Genomic DNA, 17991 nt, shown 5'->3' on the forward strand with positions numbered 1-17991 from the left:
AAAAATTAACCGTTTCTCTCCAGAGATGCTGCCTGACTTGCTGATTATTTCTAGTATTTTCTGTGCTTACATATGCAAGATACAATCTTCCAAATTTATATCACTAAAATGTAAACCAGAATATGCAAATACTGCTCACACCTTTCAGCAAGGACATCAACTTTCATAGAAATTGCTCACTTTCACTGGTATCCCAAGTATTTTGCATCCCAAGAGGAAATTATACTGCAGATTTCATGTGCCATTACTCAGTAGTCTCTGGTCTTGTATGATGTATAGCTGTTTGGTTGACCTATCCCTTTAAGGTTAGAGAAATAAATAGGCGGCACCATGTAAGTAGTTGCTTAGAAACAAAGGAACAGGAGTAGACTACTGAATCCCTGTAGTCTGTTCCACCACTCAATTGGTAATCTAACAACCTAACTCAATTGCTTTTGATCCATATCCCTAGATGTCCTTGTGTCTCAGCAATTCCAACTGTCAAAGCCTTCACAGCCTTTTGAGGGAAAGGCAGTTCCAGATCTCCAAGACAATGAGATAAAGTACTTCCCATTTCACACCTAAATGTCCCATTTTTCTGGATTTGTCCACCAGTAAAATACCTATCTATAAAATCCTTTCACTTTTAACAAGCTGATTAGATCAGCCCCCTCAACCTTCTGAATTCAAAAGGAATACTAACCAAATTTATGCAACTAGCACCCTAATTTATTCCTTTAAACCCAGCTAACATTTAGATGAACTTGCACTGTAACCCACCAAAGACACCTGCACAGCACAGAGGGAATACAGCTTTTAGTGATCTGTGCACATGGGCACACAAATTCCTTTGGTCCTGCAGAGCTCCTCATTTCTCACCGTAAAGAAAATGTTCTGATTTGTACTTCAGATCCTAAAATGAATGGTCTCATACTTAGCAACAAAAATAGCTCAGGGGATTATGCAGACGAGACTGGCTTTTTAAAAAGGTTTTATACCTTCAACAAACTTCAACTCTGAAGCATGACCAGAACTCCATAAATCTTCCATAGGGTTGCTTATTTAAGTAAGAAGTCTCACAACACCAGGTTAAAGTCCAACAGGTTTATTTGGTAGCAAATACCATAAGCTTTCGGAGCAGAGCTCCTTCGTCAGATGGAGTGGATATCTGTTCTCAAACAGGGCACAGACACAGAAATCAAATTACAGAATACTGATTAGAATGCAAATCTCTACTCCCTCCGAATGCTCCCTCCACCCACATTGTCTGTACATTTAAGACCTGGCTGGCTGTAGAGATTTGCATTCTAATCAGTATTCTGTAATTTGATTTCTGTGTCTGTGCCCTATTTGAGAACAGATATCCACTCCATCTGACGAAGGAGCTCTGCTCCGAAAGCTTATGGTATTTGCTACCAAATAAACCTGTTGGACTTTAACCTGGTGTTGTGAGACTTCTTACTGTGCTTACCCCAGTCCAACGCCGGCATCTCCACATCTTGCTTATTTAAGTCAGGGGAGATGCTGTTTCAAATGATAGGGATATTATATCTTCTGCTAAATATACATGTGCCCCTCTTAAAGGCTATAAAATCTAATCACTATTATTTACTAATGCTTTTATTCTGATTGTTTTGTGTTTCTTCAGTAATTATAATTTTTTTAATAGGTTAAACTTTTTACAACATGCAAAAGTCAGAAAAATTAAGACCCAACAAAATATTTTATTTTATTTCTCCCTCAAGTCACAGCTCTCGTTGAGGTAAGGTTCCACAGTACCCAACATTTCCTTTAAGAGGCCATTCTTCATGCTGCATCTAGAATAGTCACAGGCTCTGATTGTGTCCAAGCTTAAACTTGTCCTCATCCAAAAGTTACACTGAACACTTTCCACCAGGAACCACTGTATAGTGATCCGGAACAGGAATCTTGGCTTCTTCTCTAGCCTGGAAGAAATGAGGTCATTTTAGAGTCTCTATCACCATTCTACTGGGATCAACTAACTCAGCACAGACCAGGACTGAACATGGAATCTTTCCAAGCTGTGTGGCTCAGCTACTCCCTGATTTAGCCAGCTAAGCAAACAGGGAGCCAAGTTCTGTCGTATTAGTCAACCTTCAGTGTAAACACAAATCCAGAAAGCATTTCACTCACTTGTCTGGTAGTAGGAATCTGTGGCTGTGTGCTGAGGTTGAGCAGCAGCGGAGACAGGTTGCTGATAGTACTGTTTATCGTAACTCGGTGCTGTTGCTGTTGAACGTGCATAACTGTAACTGTCCTACATTCCAGACAAGGAAAATACATGTATGACTGCAACACAAGATTGCTAGAATATCACACATAAAGCTACCCTCCACCAAAAAGCAGTATCCTACTAGTCATCAGGAGCTGTTGCCTTCTTGAGAATACCATTAACACTTGGCCCTAATCTCAATAGGCCCGGTATGCTCGATAAGTGTCCGGCACATGCACGTGTATGCAATCAGTTACCCACTGATGGCAGGGCTATGCTATGGCTCTCAGTAGGATTGACAACTTACAGCACAACTCTAACCTGTGGAGCTGTGGCATAAACAGGGGATGGGGAGGGGGGAATTCCATACCCCCTTAACTCTTTTGATTTATAATAAAGCAACAGTGTGAACAGGCCACATACCTGATTTTTGCAGTTTAGGATTTTTATACCGGCTATGAACCAAACCAACATGACACAGTGTCATTGTTAAGTGTAATGGAACATTTGAAAATTTTGTACCTTCTACTTGAACTGTACTGGGGGACCACTTAGTATAATTGAAGATCGTGTCTTTCCAAATTTGACTAATATAGAGGATTTTCAGCTTAATAATAGAAGGATGAAATAATAATGGTTGCAGGTCTGCTATATGATGGCAGCTGTGATGAGCAATGGGAGACCCTGAATTAAAAGCATCACACAACACAAGGGTTTTGGATTACGAGATCTTTCCCGTAGCATTACACTGAATTTGCAAGTGAAAACACTGACAAGCTGGTGAAATAGGTTCATTTGAAATATAAAAATGCTAGACATGTCTATGGCCACAAAAATAACACCTGAAAGTTTTTTTTAAAATCAGACAAGTACACTTGCCAAACAAAGCTTTTATACCATTCATGACCTGGACCAGCACAGGCAACTCTCAGCTTTATTGCTGATTACTTAGATGGTCAGGGTCACCACTGGTATAATAAAACCACAGACTGCAGAAGCCAGCTGTGTACCTTTCATCCACTTTATAAACATATACCCCTCCATTAAAAAAGTAAAAATACTTTTGCAAATGAATAATTCTTGTAATTCTTAAATGTTATTTGCTACAATATTTATACAAATGCTTTTAAATTTTTAAAACTGTATTAAAAGGAGATACGCGTTCTGAGCTGACAGTTTAGCGGCTATCTACCTTACATACAAAGTTAATTAAGCTTTCTCCACAAGCACCTTAGATGAACCATAGATCAAGTCTGTCATCCAACCCCACTCTGTCTTGTCCGAATTTCCTCCTTGTGCGTAGTACTGCTGCAGAAAGAAACTTTGTGATTCATTATGGCAAGATCAATGCCAATATATATATATATAAATATAAATATAAAAATATATAAAGATATCAACACACATACATGTAGTTTAGTAAAACTTGATGTGGAAGAGAGTTTTTAAAAAAATAATTTGGTGTTATAAACAAAATTCTACTGTGACTCCACATATAAAAGTTTTGTATCCAAATAATCAAACACTGGCCAATTAAGACAAAATTAATACTTGCTCACGCTAATTAATCTTGAGATTGCAGTTTACATAGCAACAATCTAACATCTGATTTAGTATGGTGCAACAGGTTTGAGCAGACTGCAAATCAACATCTTAGACTATTTTTTGAAAACCAATTTAAAATTTTAATTTTAATTTAGCAGAGCCTCCAAACTTCAAGTTGTTGAAATACATCAAGATTTAAAGGCCTTTCTGGACATAAAAGTTTACGCACATCAATCTGAGAGTTTGATAACCCATGTAACATTCAACTAATCAAAGACGACAATATATTGAGAGATGACACAACATAACTCAAACTAAAGCCATCTAAATTACTAAAGTCACCTTAAACCATACCTAACAGCGCTACACAGATATTAAAATTAAACAGATTAAATGAAAAACATGATAAATTATTTCCCCTCTTCCTTTACACAACAAACATCCTTTTACAGTTTCAGTTTACCACTTAGGTGGATGATAACAGAATTAAAATGCTTGTAATATAATTTTTCAAGATTGGATGTTGAATCAGACTGTGTGTATGCATACTGTCGGGGGTGATAGCATTTATAAACCTTTGCCTTCCAAGTTAGCTGCTCTAATGTACAAATGGAACATTTCAATCCATACTAAAACATCTCAAGCTAAGATTTACTTCAAATAACATTGAATTTTTTCAGCTTTATCGTGCTGGGAATGGAACACTTCAGAGTTAGGGAACCAGTGGCAACATCAAGAATTTCCTAAAATGTCTCAGTCCACCCTTAGAAGAGAACTTTACAATGCATCATTGCATCATGTTTCCCTTTTCCAGTAACAATCTTGTGGCAGCAAGAACGTCAATTGGTGCTGAATTATGAAGTAGACTGATACTGCATTTCACTTAGGAATCTGAACTCCCAAGAAATCCGAATGCTGACCAATTTTAGAAATAGTTTATAGCCAAATTGTAGATTCAACTGTGATCCAAATAAACTAGATGCACAGGGACAAAAACGTGATTTTGTGGAATTCAGAGGTTAATAATAGTTATGCGTATAAAAATTAATGCCACAACTAAAAACCTACACAATTTAGTTTTTGCAAATAAAAATAGTAAATACTAGCTCCCTCTTTGTTCTCAGCCCATCAAAAAGGTCTTTGTATGTACCTCAGAGATAAACAAACACTCACCCTGAGCTCCCCAATAGGTCAATGCATCACGTGGTGCTGCACAGAGTCTGATCCTTGCCTCCCCCTTACTGACTAAAAAGCCCAACACTCATCGTTCAGGCACACACAAGAATGGCTGCTTGCATGAGGTAACAGAGGACTGCTGCCATCTGTGGAACTGTACTCAGGCATTGATCACCATTTTTTGTTGTGGAAAAAGGGGATGGGGAGGAAAGAAAGACAGAAACCTTTAACAAGAAAACTGGAGCAAACATTTACCACCAAATGGAACTATTGGTTGATGTTGAATTTGATACAAGTGAATGCAGAATGGAGAGAAATGAGAGCTGCTGCCTTTTTAAAAATGCACAATTGAGTACCTTTCTCGTAGCTTTTCCCAATTAATTCTAAAAAGATTTACACCCATCGATATTTCCGAATCTAACCTGGAGAGGGTTCAACAGATCAAATACTGTGGCGTCTACAATCAGCTTCCCCAACAGGACAGGAAGTGGGTGTGGACACTCAGAATTACCTTCATTTTAAAAGGCAGAGGCCCATCTGAACCAAATGTGTTCTCAAATTGGCCCTATCCCACAATCTCCACCTTTTAAATGTACACCAGATTACCAAGATTGGAAAGTTTGATGTTGATCGATCCATATCTATAATCATTTCTGCACTTCAGCATGATGCTTTTCCCCATAGATTTTTACTTGAGTTTCTGAAAAGCATCCAGAACTACATTATGTAAATTGAATTTCAAATCACATTCAAGATATCAGGATAGCTCTATTCCGTTTTTGACGGTCTAAGCTACAATTTCACTGTGGAATGAAATTTGAAAAGTGAGGGTTCCACTTCCATGTTATTGCAAGTCTTTTTGTTAATTAAAAGTAATATCTAGAAAAACGATGCATACTGAATAGCTCGGTGTAGGTTTGAGTTAAACTTGGCAAGTTTAATCTGGTGCCACACAATAATTTGAAACAATTTTGGATTAAATCCTTAACAATTATTATTGGACAAATAGTTCCTGAAATTCCTGCATCACCCCCAGAGTCCTAAATTAAAAAACACACAAAAATTTAGACTCATTCAGCATTGTTACATTCAATATTTCTGCATTAAATTCAACATTTTTGAACTGCCAATGTTTGTCTTTTCCTCTTAATTGCCCCCAGCATAAAACAAAAAGCATAGGTATTTTGAAACCTGTAAAATTAAAGTTTAATAAGTAGTATTACTTACCTGGTTATTGAGAAATTGAAACTGAACAGAATGCCTTCCAAAATAAAAGAAAAGGGAAGCACATAATCTAAGGACACAGCCTTCTAGCAATGAGACATATTTTTGCTCAGGAGGAAATAATTTGTGTTTTACACTGGGCAGCACTGGCTCAGATCCACCAGAAATGTTATCAAATGAAAATGGCTAGTGCATCATTTATGCAACCCAGATAGTCCATTACATTTGTTACACACAACGCAATTGCCAGTCTTATATTTGGGGACATTGCATTTTGCTTTCAGAATAAAAGTCAGCCAATGCATTTCCACAGATTTCAACTCCACGGGTGCAACTGCTACTAAGGGCACCCCAATCTGTTAAATTTAACCAATCGATTTTTTTTTAAAACCCTGTTCGTCAATAAGGTGCATTATTCCAGATTGCTAGAATTTCGAACAGCTTAATTTTACTATACTCTCAACTAAGTAAAAGAAACTATACCAGATCTTATTAGATTAGATGTGGAGATGCCAGTGTTGGACTGGGGTGGGCACAGTAAGAAGTCTCACAACACCAGGTTAAAGTCCAAATTGTGATTCCAAATAAACCTGTTGGACTTTAACCTGGTGTTGTGAGACTTCTTATTTATTAGATTAGGGCAGCACACTGGGTTAGCACTGCTCCCTCACAGCGCCAGGGACCAGAGTTCAATTCCAGCCTGGGGGGACTGACGGTGTGAAGTTTGCATGTTCTCCCCGTGTCTGCATGGGTTTCCTCCAGGTTCCTCCCACAGCCCAAAGATGCGCAGGTTAAGTTGATTGGCCATGAAAAATTGCCCGTCAGGGGGATTAGCAGAGTAAATAGAAAGGATTAAGTAGATATGGCCTGAGTGCGATTGTTGTCAGTGTAAGCTCGGTCAGCCAAATGGCCTCCTTCTGCACTTTAGGGATTCTATGATCAATACTTTGATTTACAAGTTATATTGTGCAATTGTGAAAAGGCTATTTTAATAACTTTCTGAAATGTAGCAAGCATTTATGGGTACATTTCTTATTTGCATATTTCAAATAACTTCTGTGGCTATCCTACAAGTTTGATTTCTGGAATTGCCCAATATAGAATCAGAAACTATATGAATTCAACAGTTACCATCTACATTAGAGGGCAATTTTGCAAAAAATTCATTGCCAAATTGCTCATTACGACAAATATGAAAATAGACCAACATGACGGCAGTTTGCCACCAAGTGCAAGGCTCCCCACACAAACATACATTGTGAAAGCAATGCATATTTGCCATTTTTTGACAACAGGAAATGACAACATAAAACCAGAATGTTGAAGATTTAAATTCATTGAGAAGTTTGAGGCATGCAATGTCTCAAAGACACAACTACGCAGAGGAAACAATCCAAAAAAAGGCTTCCAAAGCCATTGAGATGACTGGACAGATAGGGTCTAGGACAGGAGAAAGTCATTCAACCCCTTGATCAGCAATCTGTACCTCAACTCCTGTATGTTGTGTTTCCTCCATGATACCCTCACACAGCTAACGCTTACCGACCTCAGTTAAGGTTTCCCATTGGCCCATTATCTACAAAGCCTTTTGGGGAGGTGTGTCCAGATTTCCAGTACTCCTTTGAGACACAAAGTGCTTTTCGATTTTAATCCCAACTAACCTAGCTCTAATTTTAAGGTGATACCTTTATGTGAAAAAGCAATCCTGGTGAATTTTTCACAAGTGCTATAACATAGTGAACAACTACTTCCCCAAAGGGAAGTAACCAGCAACATTTACAATTGTCAGACCTATATGACAATTAAAAAAGCATACATTCATTTTTAATTTGTACTTGGGCTCCATTATTTCATTTATAAGATCCACCATTTCATCATTAGCATTTATTTATGCAGCACAGATAGATTTGTAGCTATTTTAGTGGACAACAAAAAGCAAAGCATTATTTCAAATTCTTTGAAATGGTCAAATTAAAACCAGACTTCACTGGAGCACAGGTAAAAACGGATGAGCATTTCCTATTACAGAGCATTAAACAGAATACAATTTATGCACCCACCTCCTATACAAAGGACTCCCTCATGGGGCCCCACAAGTAAAACTGCTGTTGTTACTCTGGAGCAGGAAATGCTATAGAGGTTACCTGGTAGTTTTGTGTTGTAGCCGGTGTTTGCTGTGGTGTAGTTTCTGGTTGCCTCAGTCCATAGTTATAGTCTGTCACAGAATGCACGGCTGGATAGCTTCCATATGCTGCTGAGGTCACTGGTCTCACTGTTTGTGTGGCAGGCACAGGAGCATATGCTGCAGTGACTGTATGGGCCGTTGGTGGAGCTTGCTGTACAGTATAACTGGCTGGCGTGGATGGATGTGAATATGCAATGCCAGTGGCGGGCTGTGCACTGAAGGAAACAAATCAGCATAAACCAATTAGTGCGAAAGGCTAATTTTCTCATTATTGTCCATGAAATAAATGAGAAAGCACTTTTTTTCACACACAAACTTAGCAATTTTACCTTTGGCAAGGCCGTCCAAACTGGAACCTGTGGGCCATGTAGAGTCATACAGTGCAGAAAAGGCCCTTCGGCCCATTGAGCCTGTACTGACAATAACTACCACTAAAGGCGCGCATAGAGTCTCACAGCACAGAAAAGGCAACTTGGCCCTCAAATTCTGATAATTCAGCAGATTGGAGCTCTGCCAGGCCTTAGTTCTTACTCGCTCACTTGCCCTGCTCAAGTTTGGTGGTTCTGCCAGGTTGGAAAGAACAGTTCTTTTTGTTTTACTGCTGGCTAAATGTTCAACAGCTTAAAGCATATGGAAATTGAAGAAATATTACACCTTGCCTGCAAGCTATCCACATGCAGTCCATGAAGACAAATCCTAACTTACAGCATACTCCATTGTTTTTCCCCCCAAAAAACCTCTTTTCATATTTTTCTACATTGAACTGTATTTTCAATATATTTTCCCACTCTCCTAATCAAGTTATGTTCTCCTGCAAGGCTTGGGGCAGTAGCAAAATGCGCAACTAAATCAGAAAGCGTGGGTTCAAGACACACTCCAGATCTTGAGCGCATATAATTTGGCTTGACATTTCAGTGCAGCGCCAATGAACTGCTGCCACGTACAAGGCCTTGTCGTATGGAGAAGGCACTAAACAGATTTAACCCGCCCATTCATGTGGATTGTAAGTAATACAAGAAATTTCTGAGTGTCCTGACCAACATTCTTCCCCCAACCCAACATTAAAAACAGATTATCCAGCCATTTCTCTTATTTATTTGTAGGAACTAGCTGTGCCCAAACTGGCTGCCCTGCTTGCTGAGATAAAACAATGACTAGATTTCATAGATAATTAAACAGATAGAACATTACAGCGCAGTACAGGCCCTTCGGCCCTCGATGTTGCGCCGACCAGTGAAACCAATCTAAAGCCCCTCTAACCTACACTATTCCAATATCATCCATATGTTTATCCAATAACCATTTGAATGCTCTTAATGTTGACGAGTCCACTACTGCTGCAGGCAGGGCATTCCACGCCCTTACTACTCTGAGTAAAGAACCTACCTCTAACATCTGTCCTATATCTCTCACCCCTCAATTTAAAGCTATGTCCCCTCGTGTTAGCCATCACCATCCGAGGAAAAGGGCTCTCACTATCTACCATATCTAATCCTCTGATCATCTTGTATGCCTCTATTAAGTCACCTCTTAACCTTCTTCTCTCTAACGAAAACAACCTCAAGTCCCTCAGCCTTTCCTGATACGATCTTCCCACCATACCAGGCAACATCCTGGTAAATCCCCTCTGCACCCTTTCCAACGCTCCCACATCTTTCCTATAATGCGGCGACCAGAACTGTACGCAATACTCCAAATGCGGCCGCACCAGAGTTTTGTACAGTCGCAGCATGACCTAATGGCTCTGAAACTCAATCCCTCTACCAATAAAAGCTAACACACCGTATGCCTTCTTAACAACCCTATCAACCTGGGTGCCAACTTTCAGGGATCTATGCACGTGGACACCCAGATCCCTCTGTTCATCCACACTACTAAGTATCTTACCATTAGCCCAGTACTCTGTATTCCTGTTACACCTTCCAAAGTGAATCATCTCACATTTTTCCGCATTAAACTCCATTTGCCACCTCTCAGCCCAGCTCTGCAGCTTATCTATGTCCCTCTGTAACCTTCCACTTCCCTCCGCACTGTCTACAACTCCACCGACTTTAGTGTCATCCGCAAATTTACTAATCCATCCTCCCATGCCCTCATCCAGGTCATTTATAAAAATGACAAACAGCAGTGGCCCCAAAACAGATCCTTGCGGTACACCACTAGCAACTGAACTCCAGGATGAATATTTCCCATCAACTACCACCCTCTGTTTTCTTACAGCTAGCCAATTCCTGATCCAAACCACTGAATCACCCTCAATCCCATGTGTCTGTATTTTCTGCAATAGCTTACCATGGGGAACCTTATCAAACGCTTTGCTGAAATCCATATACACCACATCAACCGCTTTACCCTCATCCACCTCTTTGGTCACCTTCTCAAAGAACTCAATAAGGTTTGTGAGGCACGACCTACCCTTCACAAAACCGTGCTGACTATCCCTAATCAAATTATTCCTTTCTAGGTGATTATAAATCCTATCTCTTATAATCCTTTCCAAAACTTTGTCCACAACAGAAGTAAGGCTCACCGGTCTATAATTACCAGGGTTGTCCCTACTCCCCTTTTTGAACAAGGGGTCAAAGAACAAAGAACAAAACAGCACAGGAACAGGCCCTTCGGCCCTCCAAGCCCACGCCGCTCCCTGGTCCCAACTAGACCATTCTTTTGTATCCCTCCATTCCCACTCCGTTCATGTGACTATCTAGATAAGTCTTAAACGTTCCCAGTGTGTCTGCCTCCACCACCTTGCCCGGCAGCGCATTCCAGGCCCCCACCACCCTCTGTGTAAAATACGTCCTTCTGATATCCGTGTTAAACCTCCCCACCCCCCTCACCTTGAACCTATGACCCCTCGTGAACGTCACCACCGACCTGGGAAAAAGCTTCCCACCGTTCACCCTATCTATGCCTTTCATAATTTTATACATCTCTATTAGGTCACCCCTCATCCTCCGTCTTCCCAGTGAGAACAACCCCAGTTTTCCCAATCTCTCCTCATAACTAAGCCCTTCCATACCAGGCAACATCCTGGTAAACCTCCTCTGTACTCTCTCCAAAGCCTCCACGTCCTTCTGGTAGTGTGGCGACCAGAACTGGGTGCAGTGTTCCAAATGTGGCCGAACCAACGTTCTATACAACTGCAACATCAGACCCCAACTTTTATACGCTATGCCCCATCCTATAAAGGCAAGCATGCCATATGCCTTATTCACTACCTTCTCCACCTGTGACGTCACCTTCAAGGATCAGTGGACTTGCACACCCAGGTCCCTCTGCGTCTCTACACCCTTTATGGTTCTGCCATTTATCGTATAGCTCCTCCCTACGTTAGGTCTACCAAAATGCATCACTTCGCATTTATCTGGATTGAACTCCATCTGCCATTTCTTTGCCCAAATTTCCAGCCTATCTATATCCTTCTGTAGCCTCTGACAATGTTCCTTACTATCTGCAAGTCCAGCCATTTTTGTGTCGTCCGCAAACTTACTGATCACCCCAGTTACACCACCTTCCAGATCGTTTATATAAATCACAAACAGCAGAGGTCCCAATACAGAGCCCTGCAGAACACCACTAGTCACAGGCATCCAGCCAGAAAAAGACCCTTCCACTACCACCCTCTGTCTTCTGTGACCAAGCCAGTTCTCCACCCATCTAGCCACCTTTATCCCATGAGATCCAACCTTTTGCACCAACCTCCCATGAGGGACTTTGTCAAACGCTTTACTAAAGTCCATCTAGACGACATCCACGGCCCTTCCCTCGTCACTTCTTCAAACATTCTTCCTTAATATCAGGCTAAATATTTTGCAGAAACAGACTGTGCCTATGAATGCTAATTTCTCTTTCAAACACAAACAGTATTAAATCTCCTTGTAACCTTTTAAAGGTAGTTTTGATAGAGCAAATAAAGATGTTTCCACTGGCAGAAGGGTAAGCAGATTTCCACTCCATCTGACGAAGGAGCAGCGCTCCAAAAGCTAATGGAATTTGCTACCAAATAAACCTGTTGGGCTTTAACCTGGTGTTGTTAAAACTCTTACTAGAAGGGTATGTAGTCAGAGTACGCAGATTGAAGGTAATTGACAAAAGAACTCGAGAGAGATTAGGAGAATTTAAAACAATACATACAAAGAAGTTATTAGGAATGCATTGCCTGACAAGGTGATGAAAGCTAATTTAATAGTAGCCTTCCAAGAACTGGATGAATACTAAAAGGGGAAACTCTGCAGAGCAAAGAATTACACTTTTGAGCCCAAACACATTGAGTTTCCTCCTTCTGTGTTATCGTTTCATGATTCTAAATATAAGTTAGTGCCTGAAGTGAACAGACTTATGTGAGGAGCATTAACTCTTCCCTCTTCACTGATGCCGACTACTGTGTATATTTCACATCAGTGACACTTGTTACACTTGAGTAACAAATTAAATTAAATTTGAATAGCAAAAGGCCCCAGACTTTCCATGTTACTAACGTGAATTAGTTCACAAGGTAACAAAGCTCAAACTCGCATTCTGCAAATCAGCAAATAGTCAGGTGGACAGTACTTTTGCACGTTTCATCAGTATTTTCATAGAATCATACAGTATGAGGCCCATCTAGCCTGTCAGATTTTCGAAAGAGCTATCCAGCTTCACGACTCTCTCTTTCCCCATTGCCCCCAAAATTAGTCTGTTTCAAACATCTATCCAATTCCCTTGCAAATATGCATTGACTACACTTAAAGATACTGCAATCATAATTTTTTAAAACAAAAATCCAACCACACAAATGTCATCACCACATTCATGAATAAAAGTCAATAGATGGCTTGGTACGAGATCAAAGCCTCATCCTACCAAGACTTGAGAAAATTATCCAAATTGATGGCATCACAGGATTCAGTAAGTCAGCTAAACACTGCACAGATTTGAGCAGCTTTACGTTTTTAAGATCTTATTCAAAGAAGATTTCGTTATAAATGCAAGTTTTTTTCAGTACCTTTGAAGCTGTTGTTCTGAAATTCTGCAGCCAATCTGCATGCAGCAAACTTTAACAAACAGCAATGTGTTAGTGACCAGATAATCCGTTATTTTTGTTGGTGCTGTTGATTGAGGGATAACTATTGCCCAAGACACAAAATAGAATTCCCTGCTCGTCTTCGTGACTGCGTTGAGATCTTTTATATATACCCGAGGTGGCAAACCAGGCCTCAGTTTAATATTTTATCCAAACATGCTTCAGACAGTGTAACCCCCTCTGTATAACATAGGAGTGTTGAACTTTCTGTCCACAAGTCAATTGGGACTTGAACGCCAAACGATCTGATGCAGAAGTGAAGCCTCTGCCATGGTGCAACAGCTGCCCCCCACCTCCCTCCACTGCCCCCGCCCATGGGACGGCAAAGCAATGGTGCTCACCTCTGCCTTTAAGGAAAGATGCCCACAAGGGTCATTCAAAGATCTGGCATCATGTCAAGGGAATCTCTTGGCATGCAGCAGCAATGATGTCAGCAGGCAGGTGAGCAAGCTATCACAGTTATGTAATCAGACAGTAAACTAGGAAGTTAAAAGTACTGCGCACCTTTCACTGCTTAATTTTACTATTTGAATATTTAAATGATTGGATTTAGGAAAAAGCTAAAATAAACATTTTTAATGTAGAATTAACTTCATCATGCAGAAATCTGACTGTCCACAGATATAAAATTAACCTTTCAGGGCCTGTGAGGAATCAAGAATTATTTGTATTGTAATGGATAATCATCTGTACAGTTAAAACATTGCATTTACTCTTTCCTTAAAATTAATTTTGCCCTATATTTTATTTATTTTAAATCTTGATGCAAGGACTAAACTTTCCAATTATTTTCTGATGGTGCGGGTTGTAATGCATTATCTAACTGTACCCCAGTGGCTTTTTCCTTCCTAAATAAAAACAATGCTGGAAATACCTAGCAAGTCTGACAGCATTGGCCAGTAAGGAGAGAGTGAATGTTGCAGGTCAATGACCTTTCATAGACCTGAAATGTTAACTCTATTTTGCTCCAATAGATACTGCCTGGCCCGCTGAGTATTTCCAGCATTTTCTATTTCTATTTGTCTAGCATCTGCAGCATTTTGCTTTTTTGTCCTGTCCCACTGAACCCAAGAACTGTTGAAAGACCATGAAAAAAGATCAAACAGAACAAACTTGTTTACCTTCCCACATGTACATAAATAAGATCTCCTCCTCTTTCTCCCTCCCCCCACCCAATGAAAATCATACAGAAACGGATTTGTTTGCATTTAACCCTAAGTTACGAGTTCTTCTAAAGTTGGTCAATTGTTTGGTGTTTTATTCTGGCACTCAGTAATAAGCTGACCTCGGCAATACTAGATGCTTATACGCCAACAAACTTGGAAAATGGATTTGAAATGACCTGCGTCACAGTAACTAAAAGTGCAATAAGTCTTCAGGCTGGTTGTGAGACCCAGCATGGATGCTGAACAATTAGCAGAAAAGTGACAGGCAGATACTGACCATCCATGTCAGAGATCAGAAAAATCAGAGCAGTGCCTTGCAACACAACTGCAGCTGCTTTTCTAATAGCAATCAACAACTGATGCTAGGAAATCAATATTAGAGTCCCACCTATGACCAGTCTGGCATCATGCAGGTGTACTTCAACCAAAAAAGGCCTGCAAGGCCAAGCTTGCGTAAGAATTTCAGAATGGTTTAAAAATTCAGATGTGGAGATGCCGGCGTTAGACTGGGCTCTGAGTGAAGAGTTCTCTCATCTGAAGAAGAAGCAACACTCCGAAAGCCTGTGTTACCAAATAAAGCTATTGGACTTTAACCTGGTATTGTGAGACTTCTTACTGTGCTTAAAAATTCAGTAAGTAGTTTAACAACACCAGGTTAAAGTCCAACAGGTTTATTTGGTAGCAAAAGTGTGGCTTTTGCTACCAAATAAATCTGTTGGACTTTAACCTGGTGTTGTTAAATTTCTTACTGTGTTTACCCCAGTCCAACGCCGGCATCTCCACATCTTAAAAACTCAGAGCAGGGAAGCCGAACAGAATAAGTTGCTGCAGCATACATCATTCCCTGGCTGATGTGCACCTCACTACACTCTCCAAAGTCTCAGAATAAGTCTCCACAAAGCCTTCAGAGGCAGAGCCATCAACAATCTGTGAAAGCAGGGAAATAGAATCAGTGATCAGGTAGAAATTCAGAAACTAAACCAGACCAGAAGTAGGAAAGAGCCTAAACTAACAAACAAAGCAAATTAGATTCATTAAGAAATACAGAAGGGGATTTCTGGAAAGCACAGACTAAAGAACAGGTTTAAAATAAGAACAGATGAATAAAATTTTCCATTACAATGATATACCATTATGTTCATTTTAAAATCAAGGAAATTGCACTAGAGTCAAGTCTTGCCCGGTTTCAAAGGATGGTGCTTAATACATTTTACTGTCAGGCTCAACTCCAATGTCCAAGCAACATAGGAGAGAGAGGTGGGTGCCAAAGTCTCACCTTCAAACACCTGAGCTAGACTGGCTGATTGAGAAGCAAACTACCTTATAAGTATGGGTGTTATACAAGTTATTTTGTTTTAAAGAATCAGTGAAGCAATTGATGGACCTCGGGCTGAAATGTTAGTTCAAGCTTATCCTGCAAAATATGGATACTACCTACACCCAGAAGTGAAACATTAGCATAAAAAATGGGTTTGCACTTCCTATATTTTCATTATTGTACATGTATTGTATTTTGAATTATAAATTACACTTCTGGGACACACTGGACATTCTTCTGGAGTCCTTCTGGCACTTTGAAGAAAATACTCCAAAAAAAAATTTATTCAAACCTATTCAATTTCATGCCCTCAAAACGTGAAAAGCACTGAAGTAGTTGCACGTTTTGGCCATGCAAATTTGGGAACATTTGGAGCTGCGTAACACAGAATGGGAGCAATGGAGGTGACTAATGAAGAACACCATACACTAGTATATTTGCTGCAGCTGGATTTTTCTCAAGAGCATATTTCTCACAACAATTCTGGTTTGAAACCATTATAGAATTTTCTTTTTTTTCAAACATTTCCATTGCATTTCTACAAAGTTTTAAATTTTCTTCCTTTCGAGGTATGTTTTGATTTCTCCCTTCAACTCCTCCACCCTTCACATCCTATCCTGTACACTGACATTTCTGAAAGGTCTACATTTGAAACGTTCGAGCTGTCAATGGGACAATTGCACAACTGCCCTCCACGTTTTTAATTCTGTTTTATTAACTTGTAGCCCACACATATTCCATATTAACATGGGAACTGGAGATGCGATTTAGCCACTTGAGCCTGCTCTGCTAGTCAATGTGGTCATGGCTGATCAATGACCAACCCCATCAATGCACCTTTGACCCACATGCCTTGATATCTTTGGCTAACAAAAATCTACCAATTTCAGTTAAAAATGAACCATTGCCATTTGAGGAACAGTGCTTCCTAATTTTACTCGTGAAACGTCCAGCTCTAATCTGGCGCCCAAATCTTAAACTCCTTAAGTGGTGGATATCGTTTGCCCCCAATCTACTATTTGTTCCCCTGAATGAAAAATCTGACCAAATCACCCCTTACCTTTCTAAATTTCAGGAATACAATTTGAGATTTCTTATTTAATCACTCCTCCCAATTTAATCCTTTGGAGTTCAGGCATCATTCCTAATAAATCTACACTGTACCTAAGGCCAGTAAATATGCTTCCAAAGCACCCAAAACTATTCAAAATACTCCAGGTGTAGACTACTCAGGGCTGTGTGTTGCTGAAGCATAATTTCTAACTTTGCATTCTAGCTCGCTAGATACAAAGACCAGCTCATGATTATTTTCTGTACCCATTTGAATCTATGCATATGGAACATCTCCCGCCTCCCCCCCCCCCCTCCCCCTCCTCCACCACATCGATTTGAATCTAGGCACATGGGACACCCCCCACCCAACACCAGCCCACCAAAAATCTCTTTAGATCACAAATGTTTCAGGCTTTTCACCATTTACAAACTATCCTGTTTAACGGACCACACACTGAAATCCACCTGCCACAGTTTTGCCCATTCACTTAACTAATCAATATCTCTTTGTAATTTTACACTTCTTTCTACACTATTTACGATATATGTCACATTAGCAAATCTGGATACGTGGCTTTCTGTCTCAAAGTTGTTAATGAATGCAGTGAATAGTTGAGGCCCCCAGAGATCCTCAAAGAAAACTAGTATTGACATCCTGAAAATTATCTTTACTATGTTTACGTTTTTCCGCTCAGCCAATTTGCTAACCATGTTGAAATTGGTCTTAATTTTTTTCTGATTATTCATTTACAGGATGTGGGTGTCGCTTGCTAGGCTAGCATTTATTGGCCCGACCTAATTGCCCATGAGAAGGTGGTAGTGAGCTGCTTTCTGGAACCTCTGCAGTCCCCGAGGTGTAGGTACATCCACAGTGCTGTTAGGGAGAGAGTTCCAGAATTTTGACCCAGCAATAGTTAAGGAATGCGATATATTTCCAAGTCAGAATGGTGAGTGTCTTGGGACCATAGAATTCCTGTAGCTCAGGAGGCGGCTATTTGGCCCATCAAGTCTGCACCAACTCTCCAAAGGTTAACCCACCTAACTTGCACA

The 17991-nt window shown here is 40.1% G+C and overlaps 1 protein-coding gene across 5 annotated transcripts in view; it reads right to left on the minus strand.

The window, feature by feature from the left end:
- Positions 1–17991, minus strand: part of zfr2 (zinc finger RNA binding protein 2) — a 70020-nt gene that overhangs the window by 34107 nt on the left and 17922 nt on the right. For 2 of the 5 annotated variants that reach the window (XM_078198100.1, XM_078198098.1), the window contains exons 3-5: positions 8302–8557; positions 3443–3520; positions 2134–2257 (exon numbers count right to left, since the gene is read on the minus strand). In XM_078198100.1, the coding sequence (XP_078054226.1) occupies positions 2134–2257; positions 3443–3520; positions 8302–8557 (458 nt within the window). The remainder of the gene's footprint in view (positions 1–2133; positions 2258–3442; positions 3521–8301; positions 8558–17991) is intronic. The other 3 variants (XM_078198102.1, XM_078198101.1, XM_078198099.1) reach the window with 2 other exon arrangements.

Source organism: Mustelus asterias, chromosome 26 (genome assembly GCF_964213995.1).
Source record: "Mustelus asterias chromosome 26, sMusAst1.hap1.1, whole genome shotgun sequence".
NCBI classification, from domain to species: Eukaryota; Metazoa; Chordata; class Chondrichthyes; order Carcharhiniformes; family Triakidae; genus Mustelus; species Mustelus asterias.